The 21,996-nt window shown below is 41.0% G+C and overlaps 1 protein-coding gene across 2 annotated transcripts in view; it reads right to left on the bottom strand.

Moving 5' to 3' along the window:
• Positions 1 to 6,736: 6,736 nt before the first annotated feature.
• kdr (kinase insert domain receptor (a type III receptor tyrosine kinase)) overlaps positions 6,737 to 21,996 on the bottom strand; it is a 62,422-nt gene continuing 47,162 nt past the window's right edge. For both annotated transcript variants that reach the window (XM_034180499.1, XM_034180500.1), the window contains exons 21-30: positions 19,380 to 19,539; positions 19,177 to 19,268; positions 18,949 to 19,071; positions 18,744 to 18,855; positions 15,012 to 15,111; positions 14,815 to 14,920; positions 10,388 to 10,530; positions 10,227 to 10,296; positions 7,581 to 7,660; positions 6,737 to 7,422 (exon numbers count right to left, since the gene is read on the bottom strand). In XM_034180499.1, coding sequence (XP_034036390.1) covers positions 7,206 to 7,422; positions 7,581 to 7,660; positions 10,227 to 10,296; positions 10,388 to 10,530; positions 14,815 to 14,920; positions 15,012 to 15,111; positions 18,744 to 18,855; positions 18,949 to 19,071; positions 19,177 to 19,268; positions 19,380 to 19,539 — 1,203 coding nt within the window. In that variant the 3' untranslated portion in view covers positions 6,737 to 7,205. The remainder of the gene's footprint in view (positions 7,423 to 7,580; positions 7,661 to 10,226; positions 10,297 to 10,387; positions 10,531 to 14,814; positions 14,921 to 15,011; positions 15,112 to 18,743; positions 18,856 to 18,948; positions 19,072 to 19,176; positions 19,269 to 19,379; positions 19,540 to 21,996) is intronic.

Raw genomic sequence — 21,996 nt, 5'->3', positions numbered from 1 at the left:
TGGTGTTGTTAGATCTCAGTGCTGCGTTTGATACTGTGGATCATCATATTTTGCTCAATAGGTTGGAGAATTTTTGGGGGATTACTGGAAGTGCCCTCGCCTGGTTGACGTCATATCTGTCCAGTTGTTCTCAATGTGTCTTGTATAATGGCACTACCTCTGACCTTGCTGACATGAGATTTTGGGTTCCACAGGGATCTGTTTTAGGCCCCTTGCTTTTCTCCCTGTATGTGGCACCCCTTGGGCATATACTGCGGAGTTTTGGGATTGCCTTTCATTGTTATGCTGATGATACTCAGTTGTACATGCCGATAACTGCGGGAAATCTCACTCCCATAAAATCCCTGGAGGACTGTCTTCTATCAGTGAGAAGTTGGATGTCTAGTAACTTCCTACTTTTAAACTTTGATAAGACTGAAATGATGGTTCTTGGTCCAGCGAGACATCGGCATCAGTTTGACCAGCTGGCGCTCAGCCTGGGTTCCTGTGTCATACATCATATGGACAAAATGAGGAACCTTGGGGTAATTTTTTATCCCACGTTGTCTCTTGACCTCCACATCAGGGATGTTACTAGGACTGCTTTTTTCCATCTGAGAAATACAGCGAGGATCCGCCCCATCCTGTCCATGGCTGATGCTGAGACCCTGATTCATGCTTTTGTTTCTTCTAGACTAGATTATTGTAATGTTCTATTTTCAGGGTTACCACAGTCCAGCATTAGGGGTCTTCAGCTGGTTCAGAACGCTGCCGCCAGACTTCTGACACATAGCAGGAGGTCTGAACATATCACACCCATTTTGGCATCTTTGCACTGGCTCCCTGTGAGAGCAGATTTTAAGGTTTTGTTATTGACTTATAAGGTTGTTCATGGACTGGCACCATCTTATCTGGCTGATCTGGTGGAACGCTACGTGCCAGCCAGGGCTTTGCGGTCGCAGGATGAAGAAGAAGTCAGCAGGTCAAAGAGCCTTTTCGTATCGTGCACCCACCCTGTGGAACAGTCTTCCTGCGACCGTGAGGCAGTCTGAGTCTGTGGACATTTTTAAGTCAGGACTCAAAACCTATTTTTATTCTTTTTTTTTTATAGATAGTTTTTATTTTTTATTTGTTTTATTCTTTTACTTCTGTTTTATTTATGTATTTGATTTTTTTATTCATTTTTAATTATTTATTCAATTTTATGTTGACTTGTTTTATGTAAGGCGCCTTGAGACGGCTTTTGCTGTGATTTGGCACATTATAAGCTAACTAAATTAAATTAAATTAAAAGGAAAATGGAGTTTCTGTCTGACAATGTCAGTGTTTGTACCTTTATCTCCTTTTCTTAATAGTCTATGAGCCAGTCATCATCAGTCAGAATGTCCAGGCCCGTTTGAAGTTCACCAGTGACCATCTGGATGATCCAGAGGAGGGATTGGAGAAGGTCATGTGGTCAGATGAGACCAAAATAGAGCTTTTTGGAATGAACTCCACTTACCATGTTTAGAGGATGAGAACAACCCCAAGAAAACCGTGAATAGTTGCCATTTTAGTTGTTAAAATAGCATGGTCGCTTGAGTACTGTTAAGGATCTACCTTAAATGGGAAAAGCTTTATAGAAATGCTTTCCATAAAAATACATGGTGAAACAATTCAGAATGCAATAAAGAAGTTAATTAATTAAATAAAAGACAAATCAAAATGGCACAACTCTAATGGCAGAGTCATAGGAGTCTAATGAGGAGACATGGTCATATATCCTTGTCCTAGTTTGAACTCTAGCAGCCACATTATGTGACATCAGAAGACTTCTGTTAGTACAGTATGTGTGAGGTCAGAGAATTAGACTTTACAAAAATCAAGTCTGGAGCAAACAAATCAGGGTTTCTGTGACACTTGTGGGCAGCATTTGTAGAATCATTACAATACGGTATTAATCAAAAACAATACTCCACTCCCTTTGATATACAGGTCAAGGGTCCTGTCATGACCATTTAAAGCTCTAAAGTGCATAGCACACATGCGTTTCGGGTCCATTTGCACTTTGCTGTTTACATCGGGTGGCATCTGAGTGTAAGAAAATACATATGCCACAAAGGGGATGGATTAATTCACTTAATTGCTCGGTGTATTTTGGGTGTAACATGAGCTAAGATTATTGTTGCTGTCATTCTGTTGGATGGAATGTTCCATGACGCTTGTCCTCAGACCACTTGATGACACAGCGTACATAACTGATAAAACTAAGGTCTTCATATCTCTGCCTGGGACAACAGGCGTCATGAAATATTCTGTTCTTGCATATCACACTGACACAAGACACAGGCAGCGCCGTTCAGATAAACAACGCGAGCATGTAACCTGCATACAATGTCAAATGCACAGTGGTGGGCACAGATAACCAAAAAATTAACTTCGATAACAGATAATCAGATAACTGAAAAGTTATCTTCGATAAAGATAGAACAATAAACCACCCAAAAATGTATCGGAAGTTACAGATAACAGATAAATTGTTGTATGGCTGGGGGGGCCTGGCTGCCTTTTTGTTTGTCTTTTGTCCTGTCTTTTGTTTTTCCTTCCAGGTGGCTTGCATTTGGGACTGAGTGGCTGTGTAGCTGAGTTATCAGGACCTCACCCTGATCACCTGAGGCTGATCACCTGCGGCTCATCAGGACTCACAGCTGTGGTGCATCTACATGGATTGGAACATGGTGGCATTTAAGTCTGGAGTACACAGTGTGTATTTGCCAGAGACACGACCTTGTGACCAGACGGGTGAGATCGTCGTCTCAAGAGCCATCTCATCATCAGTGGATGCAGAGAACGTCCAGGTTTGATGCATGGTCTGTGAAAGAGGAGGGGGTGAGGCCTCACGCTCCTCAGCACACTTCCTGAGGTACGTTAGATTTATTTATACCGTCAAGCTCAAACAAATGGAACACACCTGTTCCAACTTAAGAGCTTGATGGTAATGTGACTCAGTCACCAACAGAGGGAGCCAGAGTGCTAAAAATGAAAACCCCCTTTGGTGACAGAAAATAATTCATGCTGCTTTTCCTGTGAGCAGCTGTGAGCAACACACAACCAAAAATGTGATTCAACTAAATAACACCGGAGCTGACACAACAGACGCAGTAGCTATCATTACCCGGGGAAACGGGGCTACGACTGTAACACAGGAAGCACCGCGACCCGTGCCAGAGCGCCGCCGTGCGCGTTCACCCGCAACTGATCCGGATAACTTCTGAACGTCTGCTGCCGCCTTCCCGGCGCGTTACCGTCTCTGCTACCGCTGGGTCCGTGATGTTTGGCCAGAGACTACTGTTATGTGTCGGACGCAGCCCGGAGAACCGACCAGCGTTTGAAGGACCCAGTATGAAATAAGCAGAGCACGGTACAAAGGATAACAGAGTTTAATAAACATAACAGTGATGTGAAAAATATAAAAGTGCGCGGTCTGGCGTGGTGGATTGTGGTGCGCTCCCAGCAGCGCTAACGGTCCGGAGCCAGAACCGGTTCGGACCCAGGGACCCCGCCGACACCCCCCAGGTGGCCGCGACAAACCGAGTCTGTGAAAGAAGAAATCATTATGGGAGTCCACACTCAACACACAGAGAGACCACTCAAAGGTGTACAAACAGCAAACACTTCCTGGCTTAATTGCAAATCAGCTTCCCACCCTGCAGGCATAGAACACCCTGTTCACAAAACTCCACTGCAGTGGAAGCTGATTTAAACGACCAACATACAGCTCAATATAATAAGGTGTGAGGGACACCACATTTACTGACTGTATAAATGTTAGTCACAAAATCTAACATACCTCAGGAAGTGTGCTGACGAGCGTGAGGCCTCACCCCCTCCTCTTTCACAGACCATGCATCAAACCTGGACGTTCTCTGCATCCACTGGTGATGAGATGGCTCTTGAGACGACGATCTCACCCGTCTGGTCACAAGGTCGAGTCTCTGGCAAATACACACTGTGTACTCCAGTCTTAAATGCCACCATGTTCCAATCCATGTAGATGCACCACAGCTGTGAGTCCTGATGAGCCGCAGGTGATCAGCCTCAGGTGATCAGGGTGAGGTCCTGATAACTCAGCTACACAGCCACTCAGTCCCAAATGCAAGCCACCTGGAAGGAAAAACAAAAGACAGGACAAAAGACAAACAAAAAGGCAGCCAGGCCCCCCCAGCCATACAACATAAATTCCAATATTTCCTCTGACACATCTACAACTAGTAGTAGAACAAATTTAATAGCTTACAATAATATTAAAAATAAAAACAGAACCCAACAATAACACCACACTTTTCTTTGTACATTCTGCCCCTGCTGGAAGCTCTTGTTTACTACAGAGCTCCCAGCACAGAGACACTCAGAGAGCAGCCATAAAGCCAACTCTCTATCAATTATGACACTCCAGTCAGGCGCAGGTCTTGACAAAATAAAGTCATGCTGACTTATGGTTTTGATTATAAATAACATTAATACCAATAGAATAACTCATCCTCTCCTGTCATCTCTGTGATGACAGGACTGAAGGGTGGCACTGATATTGAAGCAAAGCGTTAGTTCTGGCAGAAGACTCACAATTCAGCATCCGACTGAATCAGCAAATTGAATCCAGCCGTGCACCCTAATCCTAAAAAGCTCACACATTAATGTCACCTTGAACCAATGCAGTGCAGGCACCACCATTAAAAGCTCACTGTTTACTCATCTCTTTCTGTTTGCAGTTGCCCACCCGAAGTCCCCTCTACCACCCCACCACCATCAGTTGGTCCGTGTCTGCCATGAGGGATTGGCTCCACCCCCCTGCCTCCTTCATCAGCAGGATTTGCGAGACACTCTGCTCATTCCACTGCCACAACGGGGACTCAGGCCAAAGCGAACACTAAATTTTATAGCAGCTTATTGTAATAAACTACTTCTCTCTAAGCAGCTGAGTCTTCTGGTAGAACTGGTCTTCTTATACTTACACATATCATTTTGCATTTCTATGAATTATTTTGTTTTTCTAAAACTATAGTAAATCTTGCCTCTCCATGGAGTTCTCCTTGCACAAATAGAAATTTCAGATACATCAAGTTTTGTTTGTTACACATATGATGCGATCACAGAGACATTCTGTGGTTTTGAGCTGTGTCAATAAAACGAAATTCATTCTTCAATGTTCAATGTTTTTTTTTTCAGTGCAATGTTTGACTGGATGTGCATCATTACTGAGTGCTGATGTCTTTTAAGTGAATGCCAAAGTATTTCCTGCCTGTCCAAATTTCTATCTTCAGACTGTTTGTCATTCCAGAGGAAAGCAGAGTTCCTGCAGAGGAAGATGGGGGGTTCCCGTGTCTGTTTTTAAAAACACAATGTTTTAACATATTTTGAAGAGCAATTATCGCACCATGCAATAAGTGCAGTGTTTGCCAAAGGATGGGGCAGGCCCCTCACAGGGGACAATGGGACAATGTAAAATGGGTGCAAATAATTTGGGGTTAAATGTAAAGCATGAATGAGTTTATTTCATATATGATCAATAACTATTTAAACATGGTATGATCCAGTCTGTGAATAATTATTATCAGACAGCATATTGCATTTAATATGCAAGACAGACTTTTAACAGAGAAAAATCCAATGAGTCATTACTATGGAGGAAAATTACATTAAAAACTACAAAACTATTTCCAGAAAGTGTTTATTTGCTATATTCCTCTTGCAATACGCCATTTAATTAAATAAATAATTTAATAGATTGGGTGGAATCGGTTTGCTGTTTCGCTGTTCCAAAGGAGAGGCGTAATTTACATATTGTAACAGCAGAGGTCAGTGTTGCTCACTTTCATCGGCAGTTGAGCTGCGTTCAAACATGAACAACACTGACCTCTTCTGGACAGTGAGGGTCATTTCTATCAATATTCCAGTCCAGTTTGACATAATGTCTATGAACTTTCAGTGATTGTTTTTCTTCTGTGCAGCTTTACTGTGTTTGGGTGGATACATTATTAGCTGTTTATTACACTGCCTCTTTTGCAAACTCACAGAGCGAAACCAAACTATCTGACCTCCTCGAGTGATGACGGGGGACATGTTTCTAAATTTACGTTGGCAGTAATCAGAGTGGAAGTATAGAAACAGCTATTCAGAGGATACACGTCGTTTCCTGCCGCCTGCTATAATTAGTAGTGTTTGTTGTCCTTGATTGCAGACATAATATTCTCATTGTTCTCACACCCACACGGGCCGAAGAGCACCAAGGCCCCACAACAGCGACCGTTTCCCACTATGAGCATGAGCGTTAGGCCCATAAGTAATTGGACCATTACATACTACCACCAGTACCTCAGACCAAAATACTGGCTTACATTCAGCCACTCCTCTCCAATCTCCTTAGAAGGAAAGGTGATGTAACGCAGTGGTAAACAAACCACTGTTCCAGCTTTTTTGAAACGTGTTGCAGGCATCCATTTCAAAATGATTAAATATTTGCACAAACACAATAAAGTTTATCAGTTTTAACATTAAATATCTTGTCTTTGTGGTGTATTCAATTGAATATAGGTTGAAGAGGATTTGCAAATCATTGTATTCTGTTTTTATTTATATTTCACACAACATCCCAACTTCATTGGAAATGGGGTTGTAACACACAGATACAAAAGTATTGTTCTGTTTACAACAGAGACAAGGTGCAAAGAGACAACTCTTTAACTGATTCATCCCTTAAAACAAAAGCAGCAATCAATCATCAAAATTTATCTATGAACATTTTATTTTATAAAATTTGTTACATATATTTTACGTTTATGCGATAAACATTTAAAATATGAATAATGAAACTGTACAAATGCAGTTTAAGACACGTGTTCTGGGAACAGCTTTGGTTCTGACTTTAGTGTGCTACAAGTAGGGCAAAAAAGCAAAAAGAAAGAAAGCCATGGCTGATTCATGTATCCCTAAATTCCACATGCCCGTTTCCTGCAATAGAGGCAGTGGGTAGATTTGGTGTCAGGAAGGAGGCGTGTCCTCATATCTGGGCTCCTCAGGCTTTCCTCTTGCTCTGTAAACGTGATAGCATTCCAGTCAATTTCCAAACAGAATTATTAAGTTATCTCTTATAAAAATACCTCAACACCACGACGGACAAAGCTCTATTGTGTGGAGCGTTATGTACAGCAAAAAGACATGGGTCGGGGGTTTACAGGAGAAACGCTGGGTCAGACGGGCGGCGCACTGTAGCGGATCTCAGCGCTGAACTTGTCAGCCGTCTTGACTAACGGAGGTTTCTTCAGCATGCTGTGCTTCATGATGGCCTCCTCGTTAGCGTATACCGGGGTGTCTGTGTCGTCAGAGTGGTATCCTGACTGATATCCGCTTGTCTGATTGGACGACTCCGATGCCAGAGATTCCTTGCTCTTACAGCGCTGCAGGTGACTGAGAATAGAAAACAGGGACGATCACAAAATCTAGAAAATGTCAACCCAAAAAAATAAACTGGGCATTTTAATTACAGCTGTGCCATCAAAAGATGAAAGATTTTAATCTAGCTGTGAGTGCTGCTGGTGCTCACATGCAATTGTTGACGACCTCACCTGAAGTTGGGCGTGATTGGCAGCTGGTGGACCAAACCCTTCATCTCCTGCGGATACAACTCCATGTCTGTGTGACCCCCCTGAAGGAGAGACAAAAACATAAGTAAACGCTGTGCTTCCGAGGCAGTGGCGCAGACCGAACGGGCCGCCCCTAAAAATTGGTCCGCCCTGCCTCCACTGCGCATGCGTCATTTCGATGCTCTGAGACAGAGTCTCTTCCCCCAAAGCGATCAAATGGATTAATGGGATTATTTATCATCAGATGACAAGGTAAAACCTCTTAAACCATTCTAAAGTCAGTTTTAAGCAGAAACGAGGCCATTTTAAGAAGAAATGAAGTGATATTCCACGACGCTTTGAAACGACGGAGACCCGGTGAATGCAACAGCTAGCAGCTCGTGTAGCCGCATCACTCTGATCGTCTTTTCTGATGAAATAATGCTGAATTTATGTGGAAATAATTGTTGTACCAAAGCTTCAGATATCTGTCACTGAGACAGATGATGACTGGAATGCAGTTTGAAGTAGAAACGAGGTGATAATCCGTGAACCGCGGCTGATGATGCATGTGCAGTGAAGGCAGGGTGGACCGATTTTTAGGGGGGACCATTCAGTCTGCGACACCTGTTTTCTTTCATGTAGGGGAAGCCGGGGCACAGTGGATCAAAAGTATTGTTTTGTGGCAGCATAAGCACATTATGCATAGGTTTAGGTTATTCCACTGTGGATTTAATGCAGAAAGTTATTGTTTATAAGGCTGTGTTATTTATCTCCCCCCAAGTGTAATTTACAGGTGTTTAAAATCGATTTTAAAATTTTTGATTGATTGATTCACTGTGCCTTGGACATTAATTCACAGGGCACAGTGAATCAGTGTCCGGGGCACAGTGAATCAACTTAGAATATAATGAAAAAAAACACATGATTATAAAGATTTCTTCAAAATTGTTAAATATATGCTGATGCATATACAAACTATAATCCAGCAAACTAGCTATGTAATGTGTGAATGTCTTATATAGTGATATAAGTCCTTTAGAAACTATTATAAATACAACTGTCATAATTTCTGTTCAAACGTGAAAACAGTTGTTTATATACACAAATTATAGAAATAATTCATGTTAAAAATAAATGTAGAAGGTTCAACAAGTAATATTTGTCATCCACTTGATACTGGGGCTTAGTAAATCACTTTCTAGACTGATTCACTGTGCCCCGGGTGCATGTGACACACATGAGTCATGATAGTCTGGAGAATACAACAATTCAAATGACTAGTTGTTATAGTCCATGGGCCAAACAGGTTTTTGGTACCACTTTTAAGGGGACTAAACAACACTTAGAATCCAGACTAACTGTACATACCTTCACACAGTGGTGGGCACAGTTCCGCTAACTTCTAATTAGCGAAGCTAACATTTTTGTTAGCGAATTAGCTTTTCAGATAACTTTGAAAACCATCAGCGGACCAATTAGCTTCGGCTAAATTTAGTTACACTAACATTTGTTTTGTTGGTAAAGTGACTAAAGTTGAACGGTCAAAAACGTTTGTAAACCATGAAATCATACGTTAGTTCCTGTCTGTTGTGTGTCGCCAACTGTGTTCTGCTTCAAAGACAGCGTGTACATGCATATCTTTACTTTTTTAAAGTAAAGACAAACCTTACATGGGTTTTTTCAGTGGTGAAGCTCAACGCGATGGATGAGACGTAGGTTTTACCTCACTTGCCGCGTTGAGCTCTCTGTGATTATGCCAGCTCAACCTGGTTTTGTGTTTGTGAACGCAAACAGAGCCATAGCTCCGTTAACGGTTTATACATACATAATATAGAGCTAAACTGTGGCTTCTAATACTGCAATTTACTGCTTTTGATAAAGATGATGACAGTGTGTGGGGTTTTATTTTTTGTGCATTTGTTTTGTGTTTGTGATACTGGTGAAGCAGCAGGACCTTCGTGGCAAAAGACCATTGGGGTTGTAGGTGAGTAGGATGTTCATTTTTCATCTTTTGCTTTGTGTTCCTTTCAATGAAAGTAAAATTTTGATTTTACTTTGACAGAATCTGTGGGAATGGATCTGAATGTATGTGCAGCAGCTGTTTTAAAGTGCAGCTCAGCTGTTAATTGTGGCTTTGTAGATGACATGAAATGAAGTGCAAATAGCAATCCAGGTGGATCATCGGATTGTCACTAACAGTCTAAATCTTAATTGTAGTGATTTCGGTGCAACATGTCCCTTAAGGGTCACAAGACACCAGTGTATCACAGGGCCACATACAGAAAGACAAACACCTACCCAAATTTAAAGTTTCCAATTCCCCTAACATGCATGTGTTTGGCAGTGGGAGGAAGCCGGAGCAAACGCATGCAAAAACAGGGACAACATGCAAACTCCACACAGAAAGGACCAGATGGAAAGCGATTCCACGACCTTCTTGCTGTGAGATGGGATAGCAGTTGAGCTCATACCTCCACCAAGGCTCCAAAGGCCCTGCGTCTTGTTGTAATATGAAAAATCAGTTCATCAGTGTATTACCAATCTTTCTCAGAATCCAACCACCCAGCAGACACAGGGAAAAACAAGGAAAGGTTCTGCTAACTCTGAGCTCAAAACTTTGTGTTGTGTGAAATTACTGACACTCACCGTGATGCTGCTGTGCACAAAGGTGTTCACGCTGAGAGGCAGACTGCACCTTTCACTCTGTGTGGAGAGTCTGCATGAATAACAGAAACCAATGCACATTTTTTGCCACTCAAAACATCAGATAGCAGCTAATCAGAGATAAAATATCAAGACATGCTGACCCAAGGGACGATGCGTCATCATAGTGAAGCTGAGCTCCCAGGATTTCTGTGCACTGTGGCCTGCTGTAGGGGCTCCTGGGGTCAAAGGTCACTGGTGAGCTTTCTGCCTTGCCTGCTGTCACAGGAATGTAATCCTTCCCATCCTAAAGAACAAATATAACAAAAATAACACACTGGATCGATGAATTCTACTTCCAAATAACACCAGTATAAGTATAACCATAACAATAAAGAAATTAACACCAAGTTATTCATTACTATAAAATACTTACATTCATTACATTCTTATAAATGTTCTGTGAAGATGAATTTCTTATTAATATTGCTTATTACAATAATAATAATAATAATAACATGAGAGATTATGGGGTGTTTCTGTCGGTGTAAGGACTTCCCACGGAGCGGGACGTCGCGCAGCGCTTCCAGGCGCCGTCGTCGGCCTGTTTCGACCTGAAAACATCCTAATTTAAGACTTAATTCACCCAGGACGTCGTGAGAGAACAGAGAAGATTCAGAAGAGGCCGGCATGAGGACTTTATGCGGACATTCCACTGTTTAAGGACATTTTGTAATGAAAGACACGTTCTTTCATTACAAAATGTCCGTTAACAATGGAATGTCCGAATAAACTCCTCATGCCGACTTCTTCTGAAAGTTCTCTGTTCTCTGACGACTTCCTGGGTCAACAGAGCCTGAAATGTGGAAGTTTTCAACTTGAAACGGCGAGACGCTGCCGCCTCGAAGCACAGATCGCCGTCAGGCACCGTGGGCCGTCCTTACGACGACACTACCAGACCAAAATCTCTCATCAGCCGTTAAAATTTTTACCGAAAACCAGCTGAATTTATCGAATGGTGTCCACTCAGTTGTGCCTTACAGCTTTTGAAAAAAATTTGATCAAACAAAGCAGCAGTCTCTGAGCCATTCCTAAACAATTAAAAAACGACGAGAGGGTGGGCGACTCCTCACTCAAAGACTGCCCACAGGCGAATGACGTAACCGACAGGCGTGAAAAAACTCTCGCATGCCCACGAGGGTTGAAGCATGTCTGATGTAATCACACGTGATTCAAATCCATATGGTTTTTGAAAAAAATAATAAGGTCGGATACTTTTCTAACAGACCTCATATAAATACCTTAACTGAGCAACGTGGAAATTTTACTGTATAAAGTTGTTGTAATTTACCACCGAATTTACATTTTAAACCAGTAAATCCAAGAGCATTTTTTTCTGAATTAACATTATCATGCTGTTTTTAAACTAGTTATTTCCTCATTCAATAAGATTTTGTTGTGCTGCTCCCATTTTGCTGAGGGCCACCACAGGAGGTTTGGCAACCACCTTTTTCAGGTTTCAAATCCCGCAAAACTTCTCCGTTGCCGCGCTGCGAGATCTCAGTAACATTGAAGACTGCATTGATACGCTCTGATCATGCTTCACTTTAACTGCTGCACACGGACAACACAATTAACATCGCAACATAAAACTATTTTTATATTGTGCCTAAAACTCTCATGAATATATTCTCTGGGTTTATAGATGTTGTTATTGTGTTTATTTTATGTAAACATGTGAGAATCACAGGCTGTCTCTTATTTTCAATGGGAGCTGCTGTGAGCTACAATCGCTTCCCGATCATGTCGTTCTGGGGGAACGTGAAGTTTGCTCTTTAACGTCTTGATTATTGTTCTTTACAACACTGTTTGTCCTCTTTGTTCCAGACTAATATATATAATTCAGTTTCTGTTTATTAAATTCCATGCAGATTAAACGTAGCAGACACAGATTATTCATTATATTTGTTTTAGCAAGTTTTCAGGGTATCATGCAGCAGTCTCTTATTAACGTGATGAAAAGCATAAAAAAATACATTTCTGTAGTGTAATATTAATTTACAATTGTCATCATGTGGATTCTCTATGTTGTTTGACTGCAGCGACTCTCTGGCGTGCAAGGGATTATGGGATACATGAAAACCCTGGATGCGGTCCACATGTTGATATGGTTTTTATCACACATCTCCAGTTCTCCCTACCACATACAGAAAATCTGACTCTGAATTCATTGCATCCATTTTATTTGTCCAGTCAGCTGAATTTTCCATTGTTTATTGTGCTCGACATCCACGCTTTATTTTTACATGCGTCTATGAGAACGCCATGCTAGTTTATTCAATTCTTTAAGAGTATGACCATGAAAACGTGGAGAGGAAGTGACACTGGGTTTGCGATCTCAATGGGACAGCTGTGATGTGGACGCGGGATTTTGAAGCAGTTAGCAGTGCTAGCTGTTAGCAATGTCTATGCTTACCGTCTTACTGACTGTGGCTGAAACAATCAAAAGACACAAAGGTGACAATGGCAATTAGATGTTTCATGACCATCATGTGGAACCTGGGGACCTTTCAAATATCATACAAATAGCATACGAAGCCCTGTGAAGCTACAAGCAGCATTGGACAGCAGAATGATATTCTCTGTGACTGCTGTGTGCCACTAAAGGAGAAATAAAATCAGCAAGACGGGGCTGTGTTGCAAGGTATGTATTTATTATTTATTACTTAGTTTGTTCAGTCTGGTTTACCCTTATTGGATGCATTTTTAACGCTGGTTGTGCCACTTACAGTGCAACCAGAAGAATGGCTGACTGTAAATATCTGCAAAACAGAACAAATAACTACGGTGGTCTGGATGTGACTACATGCAGTCAGAAGAATTCTATAAGGTGAATGGACCTCAGGCAGCCCTGAAACTGGAATATTTTTCTTGGGAGATAAGCATGCTTACTGTTTGTGCCAGTACGCTGCCAAAAAATAAGAACTACTCTGAAAATATATTGAATTGTATATCATTAACTTATTTTTACTGCATATGTACAAAGTATGTTAATATGAGGAGTTCCAAAAAAGTCAGTCTGTTTAGAAGTGAGTAGGTTATATATCAATAGAATAAAATGGATTCTGTAGTTCATTACAATTTCAGACACCATGTGACAGAATGGCGGTGCAAACAAGTAGTGTGCTAGCGTCCCAAACAGAATATCCCTAGTTCAGGGCTACTTTTACCCATTATCCTTTTTAGTTTTTGTTTTATTTTATATATTTATTTCTTGTAGAATACAATGTTTTATTGTTGATGCACAGCCATTTTCAGATCTCTCCAAGATGTTCAATCAGATTCAGGTCTGGGCTCTGGCTGGGCCACTCAAGGACATTCACAGAGTTGTCCTGAAGCCACTCCTTTGATATCTTGGCTGTGTGCTTAGGGTCATTGTCCTGCTAAAAGATGAACTGAGGCTCAACTGACCTCTGTCTGAGGTCAAGAGCGCTCTGGAGCAGGTTTTCATCCAGGATGTCTCTGTACATTGCTGCATTCATCTTTCCCTCAATCCTGACTAGTCTCCCAGTTCCTGCTGCTGAAAACATTCTCACAGCATGATGCTGCCACCACCATGCTTCACTGTAGGGATGGTGCCTGGATTCCTCCAAACATGACACCTGTCATTCACGCCAAAGAGTTCAATCTTTGTCTCATCAGACCAGATAATTTTGTTTCTCATGGTCTGAGAGTCTTTCAGGTGCCTCTTGACGAACTCCAAGTGGGCTGCCATGTGCCTTTTGCTAAGGAGTAGCTTCCGTCTGGCCACTCTCCCATACAGACCTGACTGGTGGATTGCTGCAGAGATGGCTGTCCATCTGGAAGGTTCTCCTCTCTCCACAGAGGAATGTTGCAGCTCTGATAGAGTGACCATCAGGTTTTTGGTTACCTCCCTGAATAAGGCCCTTCTACCCAGATTACTCAGTTTAGATGGGCAGCCAACTCTAGGATGAGTCCTGGTGTATTCTTCCATTTATGGATGATGGAGGCCACTGTGTTCATTGGGACCTTCAAAGCAGCAGAAATGTCTCTGTACCCTTCCTCAGATTTGTGCCTTAAGACAATCCTGTCTCAGAAGTCTACAGAGAATTCCTTTGACTTCATGCTTGTTTGTGCTCTGGACTCCAATTAAGCTGTAGAAACATCTCAAGGCTTCATGGCAAAGGCTGTGAATACTTCTGTACATGTGATTTTTTTTTTTTCTAGTCATTTTGCAAAAATTAAAAAAAAAAGTAATTTTACCTTGTCATTATGAGGTACTGTGTGTAGAATTTTGAGGGAAAAAATTAATTTTATCCATTTTGGAATAAGGCTGTAACATAAAATGTGGAAAAAGTGAAGCACTGTGCATACTTTCTAGATGCACACTGTATCTTTAACAAAGTAATCATAATAAAAGATTGAATGTCACAGATAAATCCAGTATGAACATCTTTCTTTTTATGTGTTGACAGGCAGCTGCTGATTCAGTACAAAGACTACTTGCTGCTGTCAAAGTGCAGTGCAGTTTCACAGATGAAACGTGACTTTTTAATGTTTTGAGCCTGACCTGTTTAGCGCTTGCCTGTAGGAGGTTTCCCAGATGTTCAACCAGCTCTATAAATGTTGGCCTGTCTGTGGGCCGATCCAGCCAGCAGTCCAACATGGTCTGGTAACTACAAACATGAGTAATTTGTGTTAGAGTTGCATAACTGAGCAACATATGGAACAAGTGATGTAATAACAATATGTCAGCTTTAGACTCACATCTCATTGGTAGCATATTCTGGGGCTCTCATCCTGGTGCCTTCCTTGAGCCTCCTGCAGAAAGACTCATCAATGCAAATTCCTGGATAGGGAGAAGCTCCTGTACAAGATAGGTCAGTATCATTAGTTCAGTGTGCAGAATGGCAGTGACTCAAACATATGAGGAATGACAGAACAGTGTAAGTCAGCACACATTTATTTCGACTCTTTTAACAAACCAATTGTTTGGTATTTGTTGGTGTGGTTGGTTGATTGGTTGGTTAGATGAACTCACAGGTGCAAACCAAAGAGTGATGTCAGCTTGTTGAAGCAAATGCGTGAGGCCATTAAGACCAAATACCCATGAAAGTTGATTTATTTCTCAATTAAAATGCCCCAACTCACAAATGGGTTGCCATGTCTGGTGTGCGTGCCTGTAGCTTACAACTGGTTCACGACAAAACACGCTGTCCTGGTTTGGTACAATCTGAATTTCATCGCTTCACAAACATGAAAATAATCTATGGCTGTCACAGCTTATCGTCAAAAACACTGATCAGTTCTGTTTATTCAGTATGTTGCCAAGGAACGTTGATATTGATTAGCTGGGTCAGTGATGGAGCACACATTATGTTATGTCATTTGCTTTGACCACAATGCATTTTAAGATAACAGAGATGGAATCAAACAAAAGTTTGAAACCATGACCTAAAATGTCGTACGTTTGGGGCTACTTTAATTTAACGTCATCCAAAATCAATGAGCAAAGAGTTAGGTGTGAAATATGCACTGCAGAATTTACACAGTAGGGAAGTCCAACTGTTACTGTATGAGCACCTGAAGAGAAAACACACTGAGAATGTTTAAAAATTCAATTCAGTTTATTAATATAGTGCCAAATCACAAATCATCCCAACGTGCTTCACATGGGTAAGGTCTAACTTTACCAGTTGTGCAGTTTTTTCATCTGAAAATGCTTTTGAGCATTTCACATTTTCCACTTTGATGGTCTAGTGGTTAAGCGTTGGGCTTGAGACCAGAAGATCCTTGGTTCAAATCCCAAGCTGACTAGAAAATCGCTAAGGGCCCTTGGGTAAGGTCTTTAATCCCCTAGTTGTCTTGTATGGCAACACCCTGATAGGGGTGAATGTGAGGCATTATTGTTAAGCACTTTTCCATCTGATGCAGATGGAAAAGCGCTACACAAATGCAGTCCATTTACCATTTATTACTACAGCTAGAAGTGTAATTATTATTTTTACAGTTAGATGTAGTGAAATTGTTGATGCCATTATTATATTATTATTATTATTATTATTATTATTATTACTACTGCTGCTGCTGCTGCTGCTACTTCAATGACTTGAATAAATGAAAAGTTGAAAGGTTAATTGCTTGTCAAAATAATCATCAGTTGCAGCCCTAAAACATTAATTTGGCTGAGAAGAAATGATGATGTTCTTGAAATGATTGAAATGATGATGAAATGATGATGACATCATTTCAAGAACAGAGGCCTTTTTGATCTCTGCAGAAAAAAGCGACTGTTTTAAACCTCTGTGGTTTATGGATTCACCAATGAGTCCTAATTTATGGGAGTTTTGTGTGTGTGTGTGTGTGTGTGTGTGTGTGTGTGTGTGTGTGTGTGTGTGTGTGTGTGTGTGTGTGTGTGTGTGTGTGTGTGTGTGTGTGTGTGTGTGTGTGTGTGTGTGTGTGTGTGTGTGTGTGTTTTTCTGGACACTTGGGCCCATATTCACAAATAATCTGAGTCCTCTCAGAAAGCTCCAAACTTAGCCTAAAGATTCCTAGCACGGAATCTTAGCCTAGGAAGTGTCTGAGAGCAACTCTGAGCAAGGAGTGGACAGAAACTTTTATCTTTGTGGGGAGGCGACGTGGACCCCATTGCTACGTAGCTATGACACAGTCTTCTAAGTGCTGTGATAGGTTGTCACAAAAAGGGAAAGAGAAAAAACAAATGCGCTTCATGCTCTGAGTTATGAATGCACAGTAAAATCAACTGATCATATAACCTGAACTGTATTAAGAAATGTGTAATTGTAAAAGCAAGTTGTCATGATGATGAAGCTCAGCAAAATTAAATGAATTATTACACAGCTTCAAAATATTTGAACGTACCTCATTCATATGCTCATTACAATATTGATTAGCTTATTGTTATGTTTACGCTCCATGCTGGTAATTTAATTGCACACAAGTGACGAGTGTGAGAGGCACTGGTACGTGCTGCAATCCAAAGCAAGAGCAGAGATTGCACCACATAAGCCAAGTTCTTCTCAAACAGGTGAGTGTTGTAGGCTATAATTTAGGCTACGGCTGCTGACATCACTTACTTTTTTTATTTATAACTGTAAGAATGTTTCAGAATTTACATGCAATTGACATTTTTCCCGTAGCCAGGTATTGCAATGTTGTGATGCCTTTCATCTCAAGCATTATTACGTTACTACACTGGATGGGAAAAGTAAGCTCATTCTTGATGAGGTTAACCACAAATATTATCCCTGCACCATCAAGCCAGTAGTGTGTTACTGAATCAATGCTATTCAACATACAGAGAATATCTGTCCTTCCTCTCTGTCTTTCCACCATCTTGTCTGTTTAGGATGGTCTTAGGCTTCTTAAAAGTCCTCCTCCCTCCTCTTAACAGCTTTTCATCTTAGGAGCTCTCTTAAGACCTAAGATGCTTTTGGAATAACTAAGGGAAAATTCTAAGAAACGTCTTACAATTTGAGGAATTCTAAGATTTTTCTTACACTCTTAAACATTGCAGCCTCCTTTTGTTATGTCCACTTGCTACCTCTCTTTAACATATGAGGGGATATCAAAAGGTTTTGAGCCTCAAACAGAAAGAGCAAGATATTTGGATTTATAATGTTTTATTTTTCAACATAGTCCCCTTCCGATTCCATGCACTTGTTCCATCTAGTTTGCCAGTCATTGATAACCGATTGGTAGAACTCAACATCTTGGTCCCCTAACCAGCCCTCCGCTGCAGCAGTTAGCTCATCGTCATCCTCAAATCTCTGGCCCGAAGGTATTTTTTCAGCCTGGGAAAGAGATGGAAGTCGCTAGGGGCTAGGTCTGGAGAATAGGGTAGGTGAGGAAGAAGTTCATAGCCACACTTGTGCACAGCGTCCATGGCAACCCGACTGGTGTGGACTGGTGCATTGTCCTGGTGAAGCAGAATTACATGACTGACACTGGAGCGTGTGTCTCTTCCACACTGTGTTATGACTCAACAATTGAAGTGATCAATATGATCCTACGTGAAATAAGTAGCTAAGGCATTGATATAGATCAGGTGTGATGCATTGTAATATCCAAATGGGAAAAATGTGCGAGGCTCAAAACTTTTTGACATCCCCTCGTAAAAAGCTCTTACAAGTTTTGGATGTTGAACTCAACTTTACAACTCAACTCAACTTGTAAAACTGAGTTCAACTTCGAAAACTTGTAAGAGCTCTTTATGTTAAAGAGAGGTAGCAAGTGAACATAACTAAATGAGGCTGCAATGTTTTAGAGTGAAGAATGACATCACTAAGAGCTACTTTTATCCTTAGGATGCTTTGTGAATATGGGCCCTGAGGTTTAAGGAGATCCAAGTGCCTTTGGAAGACATGTGTGGAACTAGAGGACTTCGCTGAAAAGTAGCCCACATGCAGTCTCATCCCAGAAGGGCATTGCCTATTAACATTTCAGCATTTCTTTTAACTTTGTTAGAACTAGCCTTACCGAGGGAAAAGATTTCCCAGAGAAGAACCCCAAAGGACCAAACATCACTTTGTGTAGTGTACACCCGATCAAAGATGGTCTCAGGGGCCATCCATTTTAGTGGAAGACGTGCCTGTAAAAATGATCGGAAATTCAGTTTACATGAAGCTTTTCACTGCTTGTAATGGTGTGATTGAGTATCTATACATCAACTTAGGAGACATACATCACCCTTGCGGACATAGTCTGGGTCTTTGTAGACATCTCTAGCCAGGCCAAAGTCACAGATTTTTACCACATTGTTCACTGAAAGCAAGATGTTTCTGGCTGCAAGATCTCTGTGAATACACTACAGATCAAACAGAATTAAAATTCATATGACTGAAAGAGATTTTAATCTGACGTCAATTTTAGTGTCTCCTATATCACATTTCAGGTCATAATGCTTCTTCACCTTACGAGAGGACAGAAAGTCCATGCCTTTGGCCACCTGGAAGCTGTAACTGATAAGGTCCTCCATTGTCAGATGGTCTTCTTCTGAGGTTTCTGTGGTTACATGATGCATTTTATTCTATTAAAGCAAATCTTAAATGTTAGCCTCGACTATCAAAACTGTAGATAACTAATTATTTATAGTGTGTCGGGGGGGTTCTGCACCTTCGTGTTCCATATTGTTGACTGAAGTGTCAATTCCGGCCCTGGAGCAAATAGCCGACCCTGCACAGATGTCCAGCTGGGCAATCAGTGCCAGATCCAGATCCGCTTCAGTCACATCTTCCACAACAGAAACCCAGTGGTGGCTGTTGATGCGCTTCCTCTGTCAATCATGACAAAAGATTGGCATTAGCTAAGAAAATGAAGTGGCAAGAGATCTGAATATATACGTAGGTATTGTTACCTCTACCAAGGTATCTACAGTGGGTAAAATAAGTATTGCACATGTCACCATTTTTTGTCAGTAGATTTCTAAAGGTGCTATTGACATGAATTTTTCCCCAGATATTGGTAACAACCCAAGTAATCCGCAGATACAAAGAAATCAAACAAAGATGTCATTAATTAAGTTGTGTAATAATGTGAAATGACACAGGAAAAAAGTATTGAACACCTAAAGAAAGGGACATGCAAGAAATAGGAAGCCAAGACACCAACTGAAATCTATCAGAATCAAATCAAATCAAATGTATTAATTTATATAGCACCAATTCACAATGAAATCATCTCAAGGCGCTTCACACAACATAATAAAAACAGAAAAAACTGAATTAAAAATTTCAAAACACAATAAAAAGACAAAACCATAAAAGAATACAGAAATAAAAACACATAACACTAATGATAAAAGAAGGAAAACAAATGAGTCTTTAAACGTGATTTTAAAATCTCCACAGTATCAGTAATTAGAAAGCAATTCTTCCCCTTGTCAGTGCAAATCAATATCAACTAGTTCAGCCCCAACAGATGGCCTATAAAAAGGTGTCCCATTACCAAGGTGTTACACAAGAAACATCTCATCATGGGTAAAAGCAAAGAGCTCTCTAAAGATCTTTGCAATCTTATTGTTTAAATTCATTTTATTAGTAAACAGAGTGGGCCGCGGGCTCAGCTTTATCTAAAGTCTGGGTCTTTTAGTGAAGATTAGGGCTAGTGGCTGACAATCACCTTAGTATTTATTCTGTTGTTCTTGTTGCTTAATGGTGACATTGTCTTGTCTTTGCGATGCCTGATTCTGTTTTTTTCTCTCTGTTTGAGGTGCAGCTCCATCCAGAGATGGGTGTGGTGTCTACTTCTGCTGGTGAAAATTTCATATCAATAGCACCTTTATAACTATATTTACTGAGAAAAATGGTGACATGTTCAATACTTATTTTACTCATTGTACATATGTCTGATTATGCTAATATTTCTGTCTGTGGATTACTGGCAAATTAATAAATGTTTTAAAAAAGTTTGAGGTCATTTGCTGCATTAGAGGAAAACTCTATATTTTGGTGTTGACATAGATCCGGATTGATCTAGACTTAATTTTTTAACTTTGGAGGGTTGTTATTTTTACAGTTAAATAATAAATGCATGCTGACATAAACACTGCAGAAACTGGGGTGTGACAACCTCAGAGTCAAATATTTCAGAGTTGATAATGTACTCTGGGCCCATCACAACACCCAGCGCATATTATTATTATCAATTTCTACCCAATGCAATTTTCACACCCAGCACCCACGTGCTCCAGATCGCAATACCACTTGAGCTCATGTAGGTGTGATTTGGTGGAGAGCTGATGTCATCCAAGTGTTTGTGCCTTAGGCCACCACAAACCTGTTCTAAAGTACAGCGCAGTCTCACAAATTACAAGTGCAACAGCCAGACATTATTCTTGCCTGTACACATCATCACCAGTCATCTGCAACAATGAAATATTACTATTTTATTAATATTCTGGGGTTGCCCCTAGAGCTAGAAGCACTAAGCAGCAGGCACAAAAGGGCCACAAGGTCACACATACTGTATCTGGACTACTATAGAAACAGGAAGCCAATGTGAATGAGCTATGAACAAGGACACTGGATGCCTCGGAGGCTGTGAAGGTAGAAGAGCTCTGTGCTGGTCCTGCCTCACATTGTGCAAAGCCATTGTTTTATGGTTATGAAAAGGAAATGGACACTATTGATTTCTCTACATTTTGTACACTGTGTTTATTCTGTTTCATCTATACAAAACCAGAATTCATTTGTAGGCAAGGAAAGGTTTACTGACCTTGACAGGCCCGGATCCAGACATGTTTGGACCGATGCAGTTGCATTGGTCAAATTTTGTTACGCATCGTTCGTCATAGGTAAAAAAAAAAAAATCTTGAATAATCCCGAATAGTGCCGAACGTGTCCCCACGGTAACACAGCTTTTCGGTGGTTTTCATGTCAACCTATAGTCCGTAAATTATACGGATTTTTCCGAGTTTCAGAGTCATACGGACGTACAAATAAAGTCGGATATTCAGGGTTTGGTCTACAGCGGCTCTGTAATCAACCATTTCTGCAGCGCGACTCCACTTTGAAGCCGTGAACCATTGAAGCAATTCTTCGATCCACTAGCTCGTTGGTTCTTTGATTTGCTGCTCTTCAGAAATGGCAAGTCCGCTTCTTAACCCCTCTCAAAGCCATTAAAATACCGTGAGTCACTTTTGTGTGGATCAGGTGACCCTGAACCATCCCTTAGTTATGCTGCTATAGACGTAGACTGCTGGGGGGTTCCCATGATGCACTGTTTCTTTCTC

This window comes from Thalassophryne amazonica, chromosome 10 (genome assembly GCF_902500255.1).
Source record: "Thalassophryne amazonica chromosome 10, fThaAma1.1, whole genome shotgun sequence".
Classification (NCBI taxonomy): domain Eukaryota; kingdom Metazoa; phylum Chordata; class Actinopteri; order Batrachoidiformes; family Batrachoididae; genus Thalassophryne; species Thalassophryne amazonica.
Note: the sequence above shows the minus strand (reverse complement) of the source record. Positions and strands in the feature narration are given on the sequence as shown.